This window comes from Eurosta solidaginis, chromosome 1 (genome assembly GCF_040869045.1).
Source record: "Eurosta solidaginis isolate ZX-2024a chromosome 1, ASM4086904v1, whole genome shotgun sequence".
Taxonomy (NCBI): Eukaryota; Metazoa; Arthropoda; class Insecta; order Diptera; family Tephritidae; genus Eurosta; species Eurosta solidaginis.
Window position 1 is genome coordinate 34,018,369 of NC_090319.1, and position 18,665 is coordinate 34,037,033.

General features: G+C 36.4%; 1 protein-coding gene across 6 annotated transcripts in view; it reads right to left on the reverse strand.

Annotated features, from left to right (window-relative positions):
- Nucleotides 1-96: 96 nt before the first annotated feature.
- LOC137251210 (8-oxo-dGDP phosphatase NUDT18) overlaps nucleotides 97-18,665 on the reverse strand; it is a 44,365-nt gene continuing 25,796 nt past the window's right edge. For 3 of the 6 annotated variants that reach the window (XM_067785470.1, XM_067785486.1, XM_067785495.1), the window contains exons 2-3: nucleotides 1,239-1,574; nucleotides 97-1,071 (exon numbers count right to left, since the gene is read on the reverse strand). In XM_067785470.1, coding sequence (XP_067641571.1) covers nucleotides 299-1,071; nucleotides 1,239-1,515 — 1,050 coding nt within the window. In that variant the 5' untranslated portion in view covers nucleotides 1,516-1,574 and the 3' untranslated portion in view covers nucleotides 97-298. Of the gene's footprint in view, nucleotides 1,072-1,238; nucleotides 1,575-16,204; nucleotides 16,433-18,665 lie in introns of those variants that run through there. The other 3 variants (XM_067785478.1, XM_067785459.1, XM_067785425.1) reach the window with 3 other exon arrangements.

The following is an 18,665-nucleotide window of genomic DNA, read 5'->3' on the forward strand; positions in this document are numbered from 1 at the left end:
TGCTCTCATACGAGTTGTATGTGCATGATTTACCCTCCTCAAGCTGTTGCTTATTTCTTTCCCCTTTTCCTGCGAATAGGGTATACATATCAAATGTATAGTAGTAAACTTAAAATTTTTATTTATAACATAAAAATTTGTATAACAGCAACTTAATAAACAATGATTAAAAATATATATGTATGTATATTTAAATCAATATAATTAAAAAATAAATATGATTGCATATGCTTATTTAGTTCTGTGAATCGCACCCCGCTCACTCTCACAATCCTCTTGACGACCTTCTTCAACACATTCATCGTATTACATTTAATGGTATCGTTGAAAACTTGCTCGACAGGAGGCGTGTCAATTTCTGCTCTAAAGGTTGTCCCAATTCATGCCACGTGCATTTACCAATGAGCGCCACCTCTTCCAAAGGTGGTCGAAATACGACCAACACATTTAAACAAATTCCATCGGTTGTATATGGCAATGATGATGGACAATGCTCAACACTGAGTATGCCATGGGGTCGATGTTGCGGTAATTCAGCACCAAAAAGTTCAATCATAAATTTTCGCAGCGTAGAGTGAATGCTACGTTGTGGATGCACTTCAACTGTGGGAAAATGATGAACATTCTTTTCGCTTACGAGCACATTTAAGGAATTCGTAGCACGTTTGCGAATAACCGCCACTACACGTAAGTAATTTTTATGGTGTGAGTATTTGGTTGGTAAAATCTCCGGATGATATATGAGATTTTGTTGTGTTGACGGGCGTTCAAAGTACGAGCGTCCGATATCGATTAGATTAAGAATATCATTTGCGCGCAACGGCAATTCAGATAGTTTAGATACCCATTTCGCCTGTAATGATTCGTTGTCTGCTTGTGCGGGTGTTTTTAGTATACCACCAGTTACGCGTCCGGTAAGCACAAAACGAAACCATGAACCGCCTGCTACTTCGATGGCTAAGAGAGTTGAAATTTCCACATTGAGACCGGTTTCCTCATACACCTCACGCACTCCTGCCTCACAGATCTCTTCACCCTTCTCCATACGTCCAGCTGGTAGATACCATTTACCTAACAATTATATACACATATAAGTATGTGAGCGGTGGTTTACAAATTTAAATGCACTAATTTTTTAGCTAAAACTGCGCACCAGGGCAAAGAAGTTGCCGAAGTCGAAATAGTCACAAAATCAAGTATGGGAGTTTAGCTTTGGATCAGTATATAAATGAACTCACCAGCACATGATTCTTTCGCCTCCTGCATCATGAGCACCTCATGCCTTTCATTGAATAATACACAAGCTACAATATACGTTACGGATTTGCCAAGCACGGGTACGTAGTCCGCTGCAACACTCGGTTGTATGCCCTGTGCCTCGGCCGTTGCATTTTGTTCCTCTAACGAGAAGTCGCATAGCTCCTGTGTTATATCACCCAAGTCTTGAGTAGCGAGTATGCCGAGTAGTTTTTGTTCAATGGAATTAGAGACATTGTGAGAACTGGTTTTTGGCATTTTGAAGAGCAATCGGAATCGCCTTCGCGCTCACTTGCATAGGAAGCGAAATGATTTAGCTAAAATACAAAAAATACATACTTCTTTATTATATTGTGACGAACATTAGCATCACTAAGCTCCTACTAAATAAATGCACAACAACAATAAAGCAGTCATTCTTATGTAGAAAGCGACGAGGAGATATCTCACACACACAAATATGTAGCCATCAGCCGGAGTAATTACTCACATATACACACGCATATGGCTATGGGAGAGGCGTGGACTACAGATATACATGTATATAGCTGGTGACTAACCACGCATGAGCTATAACTGTTCGCGAAATTACTAGATCTTAGGAGTAATATGCGAACGAAGCAACGGAGAGTATAAAAGCAGCGCAAGCTGAGTAATCAGTAATCAGTTTGGTTTAAACACACTATTAGTTGCGAAGTGCAGTATAATTGTACTACTCCCAAAGTAGTATAATTAAGCCCATTTTGCAATACAGAATATTGGGGTGATTTATTCGGCAGTTCAGCGATTCGTACGTTAGCAGAAGGTTTCAAATAAGCGGAATATTCCCTAAATTCGTTACAATATGAATAAGATAACCTTTTAATATTTTTAACATTGATAAGCTTTGTTCGATATTATTTTCGAATTATCTCCAATTCTTACGCCCGTTATTTTTTTTTTTTTTTTTGTGCGAAGCACCTCAAGACTACACAATGAAGTCAGGTTGATCCACAGCAAAGCAGAGGGGCACACATAGGTCTGCAAGTCAATTGCGATACCGCTGGAGGATCTATAGCCCTTCCTCCTTTAAAGAGGTAAGATATTGAAGCAATAAGTCGACGAAGTGCACATTACATTTCCCGGTCAAAGCATTCCATCTGCGAAGAAGGCGCAAATGACTGCAACCAGTTGCTACCTTTGATGAAAGTTTTCTGCCACTGAGGGCCTTCAATTCTACTTGACTGACAGGGTGAATTGCCACGGATCTGGAAACTTAGATAACAGACATCAAGCTGCCTACTATATTGTCCAATTGGTTAAGAGTCATTTCAAAATGGTTATGGACTCTGGGTCTGGAGTAGAGAATTTCTGCCTGGAGGTCGGTGTAGCATAGTCTAGGGTAGGTTGGGTTGAACTGACTGGTCAATAAATATCTCACGTAGACTAAGTGTCTATAGTGTTACCAGAATTTGTTTGACGACCAAACGGAAGAACCCCAGTCAGGTACCAGAACCCATCGTGATCCTTAAATCTTCCCTCTTCAGAGATATGCGCCAATTTGTGAGTCTAATACCGTCGTAGACTTTACACATGATCTTAGAAATTTTGCAGCTCCGCGCTTTTGTTCACGCCTTTCCTGCTTGAACTAGCATACTGCAATTGCTGGCAAGCGCATGACACGAGCACAAAACACGTTCTATCGTTTCCTTCTAAAACCCGCACTTTCTACATCCTGCCTAACCCTAATTTCAAAGAATGTGTCGCCAGATAACAGATAATATATCGTTTTGTCCTCATGCACCTTCAAACGCATATTCGGTGTTCAGGCCGATGATGTCATTACGCGAGTATTTGCAGGCTCTTATGTTCCAGAGCAGTTAAGATCGGCAGCTTGTATAATTTTTTCTAGCATCATATAAAAGAAATCGCACGACGGAGCGTCATTCTGTCTGAAATTTCGTTTAGTTTCAAACGGATCGGAGATGTCCTTCCCAATTCTGACTGAGCTGATGGTTACGTTTTTCGATCAAACCGAATTCGGACATATATATAGTAAGCTCCTTTTCAAGCTGTAGGAATCGATTATCAAATCGACGAAAAGATGACGTATGTCAATTCTTTCTTCGCGGTTTTCAAGAATTGGCACCAAGTGAAAATCTGGTCGATAGTAGATTTACCAGGTCTGAAGCCACAGATTCACGGTGGACTTCAATAGTTCGGACAATACGCTTGACAGGACCTTATATGCGATACGGGAAGGTTTTTTACGCGATAGTTGAGAAGATCCCTATACTTGGCTGGGCAAAGAATACTTAGAGTCCAATCGTCAGGCATCCACTTGTCCGACCATATTTTGCACGGAAATTGATGATATGCCATATCAACTACTCGCCGCCGTGTTTAAATAACTCCGCAGGCAATCTATCAGAGCCCGCGGCCTTGTTGTTTTTTAATATTTATGAGAGAAGAGAAATGTATACTCTATAATTAAAGTACTGCCCCAAGTTACTGGAAAAAATTGGTTAAATCTTATGAGAGTTAAAATATTTTGAATATATGTAAATATGTATGTTCTTACGTAACCGGCAAACTTTGTTCTTCCTAACAAATTTGGTTTACCTACATTAAGGAAGTGAACCTGGCTTCTATCTCCGTAGTCTCTACCCTATTATTTTCTATTCTATCTTCTCCCTTCTTCTTATGTCCATTTCCACCCACTCCCAGTCTCACCTTCACTCGCTCTCCACACCCGTTCCCTCTTCTACTCCCTTGCAATTCCTGGCCCACTTTCCGAGGAGAAATATTTCCCAAATAAAAATAAAGATTAATCTATTGGAAAGTTTGCTTAATAACAAATCTCAAACAAAACCACTTTCCGAAAACAAAAGTTTCTCAAAACAAAAAAAAAAAACTATTCAAGGAGGTACCCCTGTACAAAACATCAACAAGTCGAACCACAATTACGATTTTTTAGAATTGGTCATCGCTTGGTCCTCTTCGCGGAATGAAACGTTTCTCAAAATATTATCTTGGTCAAAGAGGTACCCCTGTACCGAATTTCAAACAAATCTCAGAATAAATTCGATTTTTGGAAGAGGTCGGCCCCTGGTTCACTTTCCAGAAAGATAAAAAAAGTAAACGGGCCAAATTGTAAATCCGCAGCATTCTCAAATCCCCCCGAACACACACACACATTTTCATCAAAATCGGCCATCTTTAACGAGGAGTTCAGTCACAAATGAAAGTTCGTTCTAGAAATTGGTAAAAACCGTAGATCGAAATCTTTATTACTTCTTGAGTTATGAGCAGTCAAAGTCGGCAGTAATTATGCCATACACGGACCGTCATGCTAATGCTAGCGCACACGACCCACTAAACCTACTCGCAGTCATATATATAATACTTCTAATAAAACCGCACTGTGTTTTTTTAGCGCACGCAAACAAGCGGCGTTTTTTGCCCTAACCCAAATAAGCATGCGTTGCGACAATGTAAAGCATGTGTGCAAACGTCAAATCTAAATGTCACGCAGAACAAAAATTGGAAATCGAGTTAGATTTTCACGCAGCAAATTAAATTTGGATTGCTCTCATACAAGTTGTATGTGCATGAGACATTTTTGACAGAAAATGACTTGCGTTGCGGCTGTAATGTGCATATTTTCTGTCAATCATTATTTGCTGAAACTGTGCAAATGTATGTTCTGCACATGCGCGGGTTTTGTTTAGTGTTAGTGAATTGTAGTAGCGTGTGTAAAAAAGGTATTAAAGGGGTAGCAACGGGTCTCTATCCCCTTTATCCAACTTCTGCATACTAATTGTTACAAAATCTCAGTTTAGTCGATTAAACAACAAAAAGGCCAACAAATACAAGGCTTGATGTATTTATTATTTAAACATGGGCTGCAGCCATACAAAGTACATTATTTACATAAATAGTAAAAAAAAACAAGGCAAAGAATTCATATTTTTGAAATGAAAAAAATTTAAATATACATGTATAAAAATATACTTATACATACATCCCAAAAAGCATTTCTTTAAACGTTTTTAAAAATAATATAAAATGAATTAGTTTGAACAAACGATATACATATAAACGTTTTCAAAATTTTACGTATTTTGAGTTTTTTAATGAAAGTAAATTTTTGATGAAGTAAACAAAATATGAGTACTGGGCTGGCTGCTATTGGTGTTAAAATAATATCAATTTTTTTTATTTTTTTCTAACATACTCTTTTTCGTCCGGGCTTTTTTTCGTTTCAAAAAACAAACGAATATCCAAATAAAAACGTATTACTTCCTTACACAGCTGTGTCCGGTGATTATTAAAGATGTCATTGCTAAATAAATTTTCGATGGCTATGTGATCATCATGATACTATTGGTGAATGCATCACTTGATTTTTGAAAATTTTTATTTATTAAGCTTAATTTTGCATTTCCAATTGGGCATGCCTTGAGAACTTGTTTTAAAGCTTTCTCTGACACTATACAAATATTACATATGTCCACAGATGGTGCGACAAACGGACCTTTATTTTGGTGCGCTGAAAGTAAAGGCATTTCTTCAACAGTCAATTGCCCTTGACATGTGGAACATTTCATTTTCTTTCGTACCTTCATTTTCCCTTTTTGAAGGAAATAGCCTAGTGTTCAATATTGATAGAAGCAAGACGGCTTGTAGAAATAGACATATATTTAAGCGCCTTTTTTACGAAAATTTAACGACAGCCTTGAGATTTTGTCTCCTTCTTATTATTTTTAATGTTTGACAGGCTGCACAGTTCAGTAGTAGTGATATCAAAGAGGATAGATATCTATCCTCTTTGCCTTCACTAACATGCCAACCTAATATAAACGCACGCAAGTTATTTTCTGTCAAAAATGTCTCATCCACATACAACTTGTATGAGAGCAACCCAAATTGAATTTGCTGCGTGAAAACCTAACTCGATTTCCAATTTTTGTTCTGCGTGACATTTAGATTTGACGTTTGCACACATGCTTTACATTGTCGCAACGCATGCTTATTTGGGTTCGGGCAAAAAACGCCGGTTGTTTGCGTGCGCTAAAAAAACGCAGTGCGGTTTTATTAGGTTGGCATGTAACAATACGTTTTGAACGTAGTTTTGCTGACAAAGTTCAAAGCTCTTAGTTCCAGCATTATGTTGTTAATTGGAAAGAAATAAAATGTATAGCGCTTTTAGGTTTTAGTAAGAAAAGGCTCAAAAATGTGCGCTTTGGTGTATCCGAACTTTGAGCAAACTCAGTAAATCATAAATGATGCTTACTTTTACCCCTGAATGTTGAGATTAAAAATCAAACGTCTTAAAAGTTTCAACTGTGCAATAACGGGACCTGATTACATTTAAGTAGGTACTAGAAATTAGTTGACAGCGTTGTTATTGAAGTTTATGGGGTTCAAATCTTTCAAGCTATTGCATAGATTTTATAGTGGGCTTTCCGACTAAATCAAAAAAAAAAACCCTAACGGATATTTGTCAAAAAAGATCCGAAAAGGTTCGTAAAGGTTCGGTGTTAGCAACAGGCGATATACATAAAATTGGATCTCTATCATAAACAGCGGTTGGCACCACTACATTTACACGGTTACCAAATTGAGAATGTGTTAGTAAACACGAACGCGTAGCGAGCACGAAAGCAAAATCAATTATTTATTTAGTTTGACTTCAATGCTTGAACGGTGAACATGTGTCACACGTACTCTTTGGTACTCCTTTTTAAGCGCGCGTGCGACACTTCCTCACCGTACGACCATCGAAATCAAACTAAAAGAGCTGTCGTTGATTTTCACGAAGTAGGCATTGTGCTGTCGCTTATCGTATACATATATGGTCGCTTACAAGCCAACCTAATAAAACCGCACTGCGTTTTTTTAGCGCACGCAAACAACCGGCGTTTTTTGCCCTAACCAAAATAAGCATGCGTTGCGACAATGTAAAGCATGTGTGCAAACGTCAAATCTAAATGTCACGCAGAACAAAAATTGGAAATCGAGTTAGGTTTTCACGCAGCAAATTCAATTTGAGTTGCTCTCATACAAGTTGTATGTGCATGAGACATTTTTGACAGAAAATGACTTGCGTGCGTTTATATTAGGTTGGCTTGTTAGCAGGTGCTAAGCTCACACCCACCCCGGATCATAAAGTTAAAGTTAAAGTTAAAGTGAATGTTAAAGTTAAAGCGAAAGTTAAAGTTAAAAATAAAGTTAAAGTTAAAGTGAAATTTAAAGTTACAAGTGAAAGTTAAAGTTAAAGTTAAGGTTAAGGTTAAAGTTAAAGTTAAAGTTAAAGTTAAAGTTAAAGTTGAAGTTAAAGTTAAAGTTAAAGTTAAACTTAAAGTTAAAGTTAAAGTGAATGTTAAAGTTAAAAATAAAGTTAAAGTTAAAGTGAAAGTGAAAGTTAAAGTTAAAGTTAAAGTTAAGGTTAAAGTTAAAGTTAAAGCCAAAGTTAAAGTTAAAGTTAAGGTTAAAGTTAAAGTGAAATTTAAAGTTAAAGTTAAAATTAAAGTTAAAGTTAAAGTGAATGTTAAAGTTAAAGCGAAAGTTAAAGTTAAAGTTAAAAATAAAGTTAAAGTGAAAGTTAAAGTTAAAGTTAAGGTTAAAGTTAAAGTAAAAGTAAAAGTAAAAGTAAAAGTTAAAGTTAAAGTCAAAGTTAAAGTTAAGGTTAAAGTTAAAGTTAAAGTTAAGGTTAAAGTTAAAGTTAAAGTGAATGTTGAAGTTAAAGTTAAAAATAAAGTTAAAGTTAAAGTGAATGTTAAAGTTAAAGCGAAAGTTAAAGTTAAAAATAAAGTTAAAGTTAAAATGAAAGTTAAAGTTAAAGTTAAAGTCAAAGTCAAAGTTAAAGTTAAAGTTAAAGTTAAGGTTAAAGTTAAAGTTAAAGTTAAAGTCAAAGTTAAAGTTAAGGTTAAAGTTAAATTTAAAGTTAAAGTTACAGTTAAAGTTAAATTTAAAGTGAATGTTAAAGTTAAAGCGAAAGTTAAAGTTAAAGCGAAAGTTGAAGTTAAAGTTAAAAATAAAGTTAAAGTTAAAGCGAAAGTTAAAGTTAAAAATAAAGTTAAAGTTAAAATGAAAGTTAAAGTTAAAGTCAAAGTTAAAGTTAAGGTTAAAGTTAAAGTTAAAGTCAAAGTTAAAGTTAAGGTTAAAGTTAAAGTTAAAGTTACAGTTAAAGTTAAAGTTAAAGTGATTGTTAAAGTTAAAGTTAAAAATAAAGTTAAAGTTAAAGTGAATGTTAAAGTTAAAGTGAAAGTTATAGTTAAAGTTAAAAATAAAATAAAAGTTAAAGTGAAAGTTAAAAATAAAGTAAAAGTTAAAGTGAAAGTTAAATATTAACTTCTCATTTATTCAATAAAAGTAAAAAATTTGTTTTCTTATCGGTCAGCACGCTTAAAAAGGTTAACTTGAATTAATATCAAAGACAAAACTTGAATTAATATCAAAGAAAACAAAACGTATAAATATTATAATTGCATAAGTTGATAATATGCAATAGCTTTACCGCGGCAGTCCCCGAGTGCCACACGTCCTTTTTTTATATTTGCTTCAAAATCTGAATATAAAAGTTTGTTCAATCGCGATTCGTTATTCATTTATAAAGTTACCGCTTACTTACAGTTAAAATATTTCTTATGCCAAGCTACTTAGTTTTCAAGTATGTATTCGGCGTGCCTTAACACCACAATACTCCTGGCACACCACAATACTCCTGCAATTCTTACATAGGATTTATTTGTAAAAAATGTTTAAAGTGCTACCAAACATAAAAACAATTAGTTTCATTATTTTACTTAGTTTTCAATTAAAATTCATTCATCAGTGGAAAACCCTGCAAAATTTCTTAGAGGCACACGTGCATTTAAAAAAAATTTTCTTAGTTCAACTAGTGAAAAAAATCTATCACGAAAAGTGTTTGATAACCGATCGAAATATCTGAATACTAAAACAAGAATTTTTCTGATAAGTGCGTGTAATGTGTTTGCCCTTAGATCCATGACTTTTTCTTATTAATGCCTCGCCTAAAATATCTCCTATGAAATGTCATTTGTCTGCTACATTTTATTGACTGAGCAATTTTTGTGGTAAGATTTCCATATACATAAGTAAACTGAAAATTATATGTGTAATGTAAGTGTGCCAAATATTGTGGGCAGAGTTGTGAATTTTAACCTCAGTGAAAAAGGAAGAAAAGTACCAAAATCGTGGCTACTGCCTAAAAAGGACCAAAATTGAAAAAAAGAGACCAGCGGACCAAATGGGGTTGGAACCGACCATTTTTGGTCCAACTGGACCAAAAGTGGCAACCGTGCTTATATGTATATGAAAATTAGTGCTGTGTAAAGTATGCGGCGTTGCATTACCACGCTGATACCAAGAAAGGTACATCTTGCGCTGATACATTATTTCTCAACACTGTAACGCAATGACGCCAGGAAGGTTTTTTGTGTTACCAAAAGTATTACTGTGCAAATAAAAAGAATTCAGCCATTCTAAAATATAACATGGTTGGTTGCTTGCTGTGCCGCCCAGCCGGCGAGATCGGGCCCAAGTAGCGCTCAAAGTGCCATTTTTAAGCACGTTCTCCGGTAACCAAATACTTATAAAGTACATTAACCTACTATAAAATGAGCTCGAGCCATTTTGTTGCATGATGAGATACCTCTCTGAGATCGGACCGCAAGGGCTGGACATTCGTAGAGGAAATGGATGACCGTTACCTAAGTTTTTACCTTCTTGGTTACACCTCTTGCAGATTGAATTCCTTCAGTAAGCACGCGAAAATTTACGTCACTACACACCACTAATAAGTACATATGTTTCCTAGAAATGTGCATATGTATATATAATTATGTATTTATTTGAATTAATTTACCAGAATCAGGTAGGTAGTTATTTATGTGTTTCACAAATAAACGGAGACGATTACTAATAGCGTTTAGGCGTGGCCCAGAAAGATGACACACTTTGTATAGATTTGAGCAATATCACGCATCAAATGAGAATATCAATTAAAACAAGTAAGGAAGGCTAAGTTCGAGTGTAAACGAACATTACATATTCAGCTGAGAGTTTTGGAGACAAAATAAGGGAAAATCACCATGTAGGAAAATGGACCTAGGGTAACCCTGGAATGTGTTTGTATGACATGGGTATCAAATGGAAGGTATTAAAGAGTATTTTAGAAGGGAGTGGGCCATAGTTCTATAGGTGGATGCGTTTTCGAGATATCGCCATAAAGGTGGACCTGGGGTGACTCTAGAATGTGTTTGTACGATATGGGTGTCAAATGAAAGGTATTAATGAGGGTCTTAAAAGGGAGTGGCCCTTAGTTGTATATGTGAAGGCCTATTCGAGATATCAACCAAAATGTGGACCAGGGTGACCCAGAACATCATCTATCGGGTACCGCTAATTTATTTATATATGTAATAACACGAACAGTATTCCTGCCATGATTCCAAGCCCTGCAGAACTTTTTCATTTTCTTCTACTTAATAAGGTAGGTGTCACACCCAATCCAATCACCATATTTCATTCCTTTTTTCGTATTTGGCATAGAATTATGGCATTTTTTTTTTTAATTTTTCGAAATTTTCGATATCGAAAAAGTGGTCGTGGTCATAGTCGGATTTCGCCCATTTTTAATACCAAGATAAAGTGAGTTCAGATAAGTACGTGAACTAAGGTTAGTAAAGATATGTCGATTTTTGCTCAAGTTATCGTGTTAACGGTCGAGCGGACGGACAGACGGTCGACTGGGTATAAAAACTGGGCGTGGCTTCAGCCGATTTCGCACATTTTCACAGAAAACAGTTACCATCATAGAAACTATGCCCTTACCCATATATGTAATACTCCTATATTGCTACAAAAGGCTAGGTACATTCCCAAACATCAGAGTGCCGATATATTGCTGTTTACACGTTTTTGTTTTTGTATTCAATAATCGAATGTACCTAAATTAAAATTGTTTCTTGTCACAATTATGCTGCTACAATGACAAAAATTTTATAGGCTGTCTTGTTTTGATTTCGAATTCAAAACATATTGCGAGCATTTTCTATTAGCAATATAGGAGTATTACATATATGCCCTTACCAAATTTCACAAGGATTGGTAAATTTTTGTTCGACTTATGGCATTAAAATTATTCTAGACGCCCATTTTGAAATTTTCTTTTATTTTTGTATTTTGTTGCAAGATATCATTACTGTAGATGAATGTTGACATAATTTACTTACATATATACTGTAAAGATATTGAATTTTTTGTTAAAATTTAACTTTAAATTTTTTTTTTTAAGTGGGCGTGTTAGTCATACGATTTTGCAAATTTTTATTTAGCATACATATAGTAATATAATAATAAATTTATCATGATATCTTCAACGACTGCCAAATTACAGTTTGCAAAATTACCTTCTTTTAAAAGTGGGCGGTGCCACGCCCATTGTCCAAAATTTTACTAGTTTTCTACGCATCACAAGTTCAACCCACCCACCAAGTTTCATCGCTTTAACCGTCTTTGCTAATGAATTATCGCACTTTTTCGGTTTTTCGAAATTTTCGATATCAAAAAAGTGGGCGTGGTTATGGTTCGATTTCGTTCATTTTAAATAGCGATCTGAGTTGAGTGTCCAGGAACTTGCATACCAAATTTCATTAAGATACCTCAAAAGTTACTCAAGTTATCGTGTTTACGGACGGACGGACGGACATGGCTAAATTAATTTCTTTTTTCGCCCAGATCATTTTGATATATAGAAGTCTATATTTATCTCGATTAGTTTATGCCGTTACGGATTACCGTTATGCGAACAAAGTTAATATACTCTGTGAGCTCTGCGAATGAGGTAGGGAAAAGTCATTCAGCATCTGAATTTTCAGAATATACGTTACAAGATTATACAGGTGGTTCCAAATCAAAGGCCTCGTCTGCTGTATACCGTGTTCATCTAGAAATTGGCAGATCCCACAAGCTGGCAGATAATTGTAGTGGCTTTCTGAATATATAAGTATATATGTACATATTGATAGACCGACGGCCAATAAAGAAATAGCGTCACAAAGCACTCCATCCAGAAGTATCCTGAACGGCAAAAAAGCAGCAAAGAGAGATCAGGACAAGCGCAAGGGGATAGACGGTAATAAAAAGGCAGATAAATAGGCAACGACGCAGCAAGCTATGAGTATACGGTAGACGTCCAAATTTCATTTTCATAGAGATAGAAAAGAGATATAGAGGGGAAACAAAACGGAATCTATCAGCGTGGAATAAACTGAGAGGTTGATCAAGTGTTCTCATTATAGACAAACAACATTGCTCTTATCTCTAAAGAGAGGAGACTTTAGTCCCATAAATGGCACACTTAACAGTGACAGCATCCGTTTTTACAGATCGCTCTAAACTGAACAATATTCTCAGAGAAGCTCAATCTAAATGAGAGCTTACGCTAACCCGACCACTGCAGTGTTTTTCAGGCTGAACTTTTAGCTATCTGGGAAGTAGCCCTCTATCTTTCTAAACTGCAGGTGACCAATTCTATTTCAATTTTCTCGGACAGCCAAGCTGCCATAAAATCCCTGCAATGCAGTAACACCTCGTCACCAGTGGCGTTGAAGTGCAGAGAAACCCTCAACAAGCTAGCTGATAAATGCAACCTGAGCATTGTATGGGTTCCTGGCCACTTTGACATCTCAGGAAACTGCGCTGCGGATGAGCTAGCTAGGGAAGGCACCAACCTGCAAACAAAAACATCCGCTGGTTGGGCCAGCCCTCCTCTAAACACCTGCAGGCACTGCTTACGATCTCTATTCACGGATTAAGCAAACGCCAGATGGGCCATGGAACCTACATGTAGAATATCCAAGCAAATCTGGCCTAAGCTGGATGAAAAGAGATCGCAATCGGTGATACTGTTAAACCGTATCTCTATAAGCCCACTAGTGGTCCTTCTTACAGGTCACTGTCTCATGGGCACTCATGGTGCCTATATGGACGTACAGACAAATGACTTTTGCCGTAGCTGTAGGGACGAGGAGAATATGGAAAGCGTAGAGCACTATCTGTGCCACTGTCCCGCACTGTCAAAAACCAGGTACCGATGCCTCCACAGGCACTCCTTTAGGGGTCTTGCGGAGCTTGAATCTGCACACACAAAAGACATCTTGCGTTTCATCAGGCAAACGCTCTGGTTTAGCCTCACTGGGGTCTAAACATCTTTCGGAAGTAGGGAAATAGGAAATAGGGGCCCCGCGTGGTAGCACAACGGGCCACAATAGCCTACGTGAGTCTCCGCTTGGATAGCGGAGGCAGCCACTTCAACCTAACCTAACCTACGGTGACAGCAGATGTAGGAAGAGCGGACTGCAGGATAAAAAGGCGGAGCACATTCTGTGTTCGCGTCCAAAGCTCGCGAGATCAAGGTTCCGGCTACTAGTTATACTTATTATACCTCAAGGGGCAGTAGACGTTTCAATCGAAACCCACCGTAGGACGCAGAATAAATGGCAGCCTATCACTGTGTTGTGAATGTTAAGTTAAGAAGTTCGTTCCTCCTTTCGGTTTTCTACCTAGAGCTGGTTATAGCAGGATGCGCTTTGGTGAAGTCGGCCAAGATCGGTTAGGTGGCTAGTAGCCAATTAAAGCAAGAAAGAAGGAAATATTTCGCTTCAGCTTTGCACAAGGATCTGCCCTTTTCTTTAAACTGTTTCAGTACAAAAATTATGAGGATGAAAAGATCAACTACACAAGAAATTTACCATAAACAACGACTGTCAGCTCTATTTGAAAAAGCAAAAGTGACAGCAGCACATATAAGATTAAAGCTTAATGAAAACAACAATTTATGAGACAACTAAATATAAGTTTCGCAATTGCAGTCATTGCTGTAATCGTAATTAGAAACTGCGTGCGCCCCCACAAGCAAGTGGGAGGACGCTTACGCGAACCACTAACATGTTAGCCGTGTCTTCAGCATAAGTTATTAGTTAAGCAAAGAGTTAAGTCAACTGAAACGATGAAAAAAGATACAAAAATATTGAAAGCTATTACAGTATAAACAGTACGCCTCATGCATAAAAACATTTTATTAGCTCAGACTCTATTCAAGAAGTAAAAGGTTCATGGTTTCTGTTAAGATGTAAAATAAGAGAGGATGAACTCGATACTTCAAATATCGACCATGAAATCTACGTTCTAGCATCCGATTATAAAGTAGGGAGAATAACAGCTGCACCGACAAAGTAAGCTGTCCCAGCCAATAGGTGCAGGCATGAGATGCCTGGGTGCCGTAAAACGAAGCTGGTTCTGTTCTCAGAATTAGGATCACCTTCAACGGGTGAAGAACCGCTTGTGCTGTCTGACAGCGTTGAGTAACTTATTTAATTCATAGAATGGGATTTGGCAAACGTTGGAAACTCTCGTCAAGTGTGATATGATGGTCGAGCCCGAATATTCTGCATGACCACGGTTCAGACAAATTTTTAGGCAGCCCGCTCGCAGGTGGCAAAGCTATCCACTGCTTAGTTAATTTGGAAAATTTACCTTAAAGTTATTGTGCCATATCGAAATGGTTTGTATACACTACGACAATTACCTGTCGATTGTCTTCAACTTGTCTCAGTCCACATTTAACATCCCAGAAAAAAGGAAAATGGCGAGAGAGGTACTGTTACTAAAGCGTGGGAGACCAGCAAAGTAACGAAAGTCATATCGTCCGATATACCACCTATCGCCAGTAGCAAAGATACTTCAAGCCATCCTGTTCTCTCATTTTTCGCAAGATTCTATCCATCGAATTCTCATAAAAGTGATTGTGGGAAACTTGAAAAAGTTTAATGCCAAATCCGTTGAAAATGCAGCTCATTTCTTGCTTAATTATAGAATTATCTTCATTATATTTTTGTTTGAATTTACTTTAACAGTAACTAGTATACCCGGCAGACTTTGCCCTGCCCCAAAATTAGTTTGCCTATATTCAAAAAGTGAACCTCGTTTCCCTTCTTCTCTCTCTCTATACCATTCTAGTCTAATTTATGCTCCATTTTCCTTCTTATGAAATCTCTTTAATAAATTTGAGATACCTTCTTCAAATAATGAAGGAGATAAAGCGCATTTAAATTTCTCCTAAACCAATCTTGAACCATTCGTGCCAAACTAATGTCGCTCTGGTAGGTCTTACCTGTCGCCCTCTACTCTACTACCTCTAATCAGATAAGTCTTTCTGACCAGTTGTTGACTCCAAACATTCGAATTTTTTTGTTTATTAAAGCACATTTATCTTTGGTAATTGGAGTGCCGACATCACAGGACAGTCCTAGCGTGGCGTTCTTGACTTTTCGTAGGAAGTACATATCTAACCTCGATGTCTGCTTACTCGTTGCTTTATCGTTGCCACGCAATGATTCACTGAATTATTGGAAGCCAGTATCACCGTTAGAGAATGTGATAACACAACGCCGTGGATAGCGGTCCCCTAATCTTACCTAACCTAGGAGGTATTAAGATAGAGTAGTATACGACAGTTCTCGTATGTACGCTTTTAGTAAAAGCCTTTTACCAGAGCTCAAACTACCGAGGCCTAAGGGCACCTAGAATGCCGCACCTCGACTGCCTTCCAGTTATATCTTTTTAGGCTCTTGTTCATCTAGTGTAAAAAGAATTTTGAACAATACAGGAAAACGTTATTCATATTTCAGAATAGGAAATCGCAAAAAAAAAACATTGAAACATTTTCAAGGAACACAGAATTTGTGACCTCTTTATGTTAGCGTTCCAATCACATGTATACGTAGTACAGAGACAGAAATCTCAGGAATGTTGCAGGCAATACGCAATTGCTATATTGTGGAATATTTGTTATTTTATATGCAAATTTGAGAAGAAAAACACTATATCAAAACAATAACTTGAACTTGTTAACATAACTTGCGAGTTCGTTGCTTACATCTTTTGTTTTCTCTTTTTCACATACGTTTTGTGTGTTTGATTGTAGCACAATTTCTTTTTCATGCAGTGGTTGTTTGTGTTTTTATTTATTGGTTTTTTTATAAATTCTTTCTAATTGCTGTTTGTAGTAATTTCACTGTTATTTAGCTGAGTTGGTACTGAGTCACTGTGTTGTTGCGCGACTTTGCGCGTTACACGGTACAATGTTGAATCGTGACTGTCTTCAAATAGTTTGAGTGGTTTATTTACCTCTGCATCAAACACTGCTTGTTTAGGGTAAACGCGTCGAATACAGGTTTCAATTTGATTATTGATAGGACTTCGTTGATTATTAACATAACAAGTTAACATATGAATACTTATCAGATTTAGAAACAAACATTCTAAAAATAATTTTTAAAAAAAATGATTAAGTTAAACGGTTTTATTGAAAACAATACTTACATGAAGTAATAATAATACTAAAAACTAGAAAATAGTTAGGTAGGTCCTAGGTGCTAGTCATCACAATCCTCATCAATCTAGCGCGTTGATCAGACAAATAAAAGCGTTGGCCGTGTGAAATTTCTAAACATGTGAGGCGTGGCATAACCTGATTAAGGTTCAGTTGGTCTTACTTATAACTATCAATAGAAATTTTACGCGTCCAACGCTTTTATTTGTCTGATCAACGCCCTAGATAGATGAGGAGTGTGATGATTAGTACCTAATTATTTTCTAGCTTTTAGTATTATTATTACTTCATGTAAGTATTTTCATTCATTCATTCATTTTTATTCATTATTGTCTTGTCCAATCTTAAATTTATACAATTCATAAAACAGAAGTATACTTTTGTATATAAAATTTGCAAAAGATAACAGTTAATGGTGTTTAGTGTCCAAATAACGGGACAGAGGTAACGCCATTTCCTTAAATAACTATATTTCTATGTTTAACATTGTGGGGTGCAATACAAAATCTATGTAATGAAGTAAAAATAGTTACAGAGGTTGAAGAATTAAACAAATTCCAATTTACAAGTGCTTACTACGAAAGAATTATACAGAGGTAGTGAAAGACAAAGAATATAATGAAAATACCAGTAATTATATTAATTAATTATAAAATTTTTTAAATTTTTAAAAGGGAAACACTTTACGTAACAGGCCGCAACAGAACTTCTATATCATCATGATTCAAACAAAGGAGCCATAATTTCACCTCCTTCAAGAAAACGGATAGTCTCCTAATGCTTTGTATAGCTTCAGGAAGCTTATTGAAAACCATGTAGGACACTATTGTGTAAAAGTTGCGAAACAGGGTGGTACGAGAAGCAAGAACTACAACATTTGAATGTGAGCTGCTTCTTAGCCTTTGTGGGGGGTATATTGGACTACGTAGATAACTACACCTCATAAAAAATATTTTTAAAACTTTATAGAAATACAAGTACCTTACAGGCAGAATATTTAAAAAGGTTCATAGTGTGCGATAGGCGGTTCGCGTTACATATTCTTCTTATGAGACACTTCTGCAGAATTAAGAGCGAACGAGTTTTACTATTATACGCACTTCCCCAGCAACTTATACCATATTGTAATTTAGATTGTACTAGTCCGAAATACACAATTTTCAGCACACTGCGTGAACATAATTTTTTAAGACGATACAATGAGCGCAGAGTGGATAACAGATATTGTTTCATAATAGAGATATGGGACGACCAACTCAAATTTTGATCTATTATAACACCCAGGTACTTCTTTTCAATAAAACCGTTTAACCTAAACATTTTTTTTGATTATTTTTTTTTTTTCAAGTTTTTAGTCTTTATTTAATTGGCTATTATTTCTCATTCTATTTAGTTTATTTAGTGACTCATTATTACAAGGACTCTTTCCTGACAATTTGTTACAATCTAAGTCCTCAATATATAATCCTTCCAAAGACTTTACTCGACTCTGCGCCACGTATGCTTGTCCCTCCTCCAACTCCAAAATATTTTGATACCACTTCTACCAGACTGTTTGTAATATTTGTTCCAAATATGAGCCAAATTAGACATCATAGGTCGGTATATATTCACGTATGTATTATGTGTTTCAAATCGGACCACAAATACGATTTTTTTTTTAATATCTCGATCCTTGCGCCACCTAGCACCTTTTTCATAGGTCGCTTTCTATTCTTTTATGTATTATGTGTTCCAAACATGAACCAAATCGAACCACCAATACGATTTTTTGATATTTCGATCCATGCGCCACCTATCGGAGTTTTCTTCTTCGTATTATTGCATTGTCATCTGGTTCTGAACTATATTCCAAGTTTCAAGCTTGTAGCTTATCGCGAAGTTACTTAATTTTCAATTACAAAATTCGTGCCGCCCAACCAGCCTGTCAAGTGAACCTAAATAAAACCGTTTAAAAAAATATATTTTTCTTTAAAACGCTTAGCGTTAGAAGATTCTTATGGGA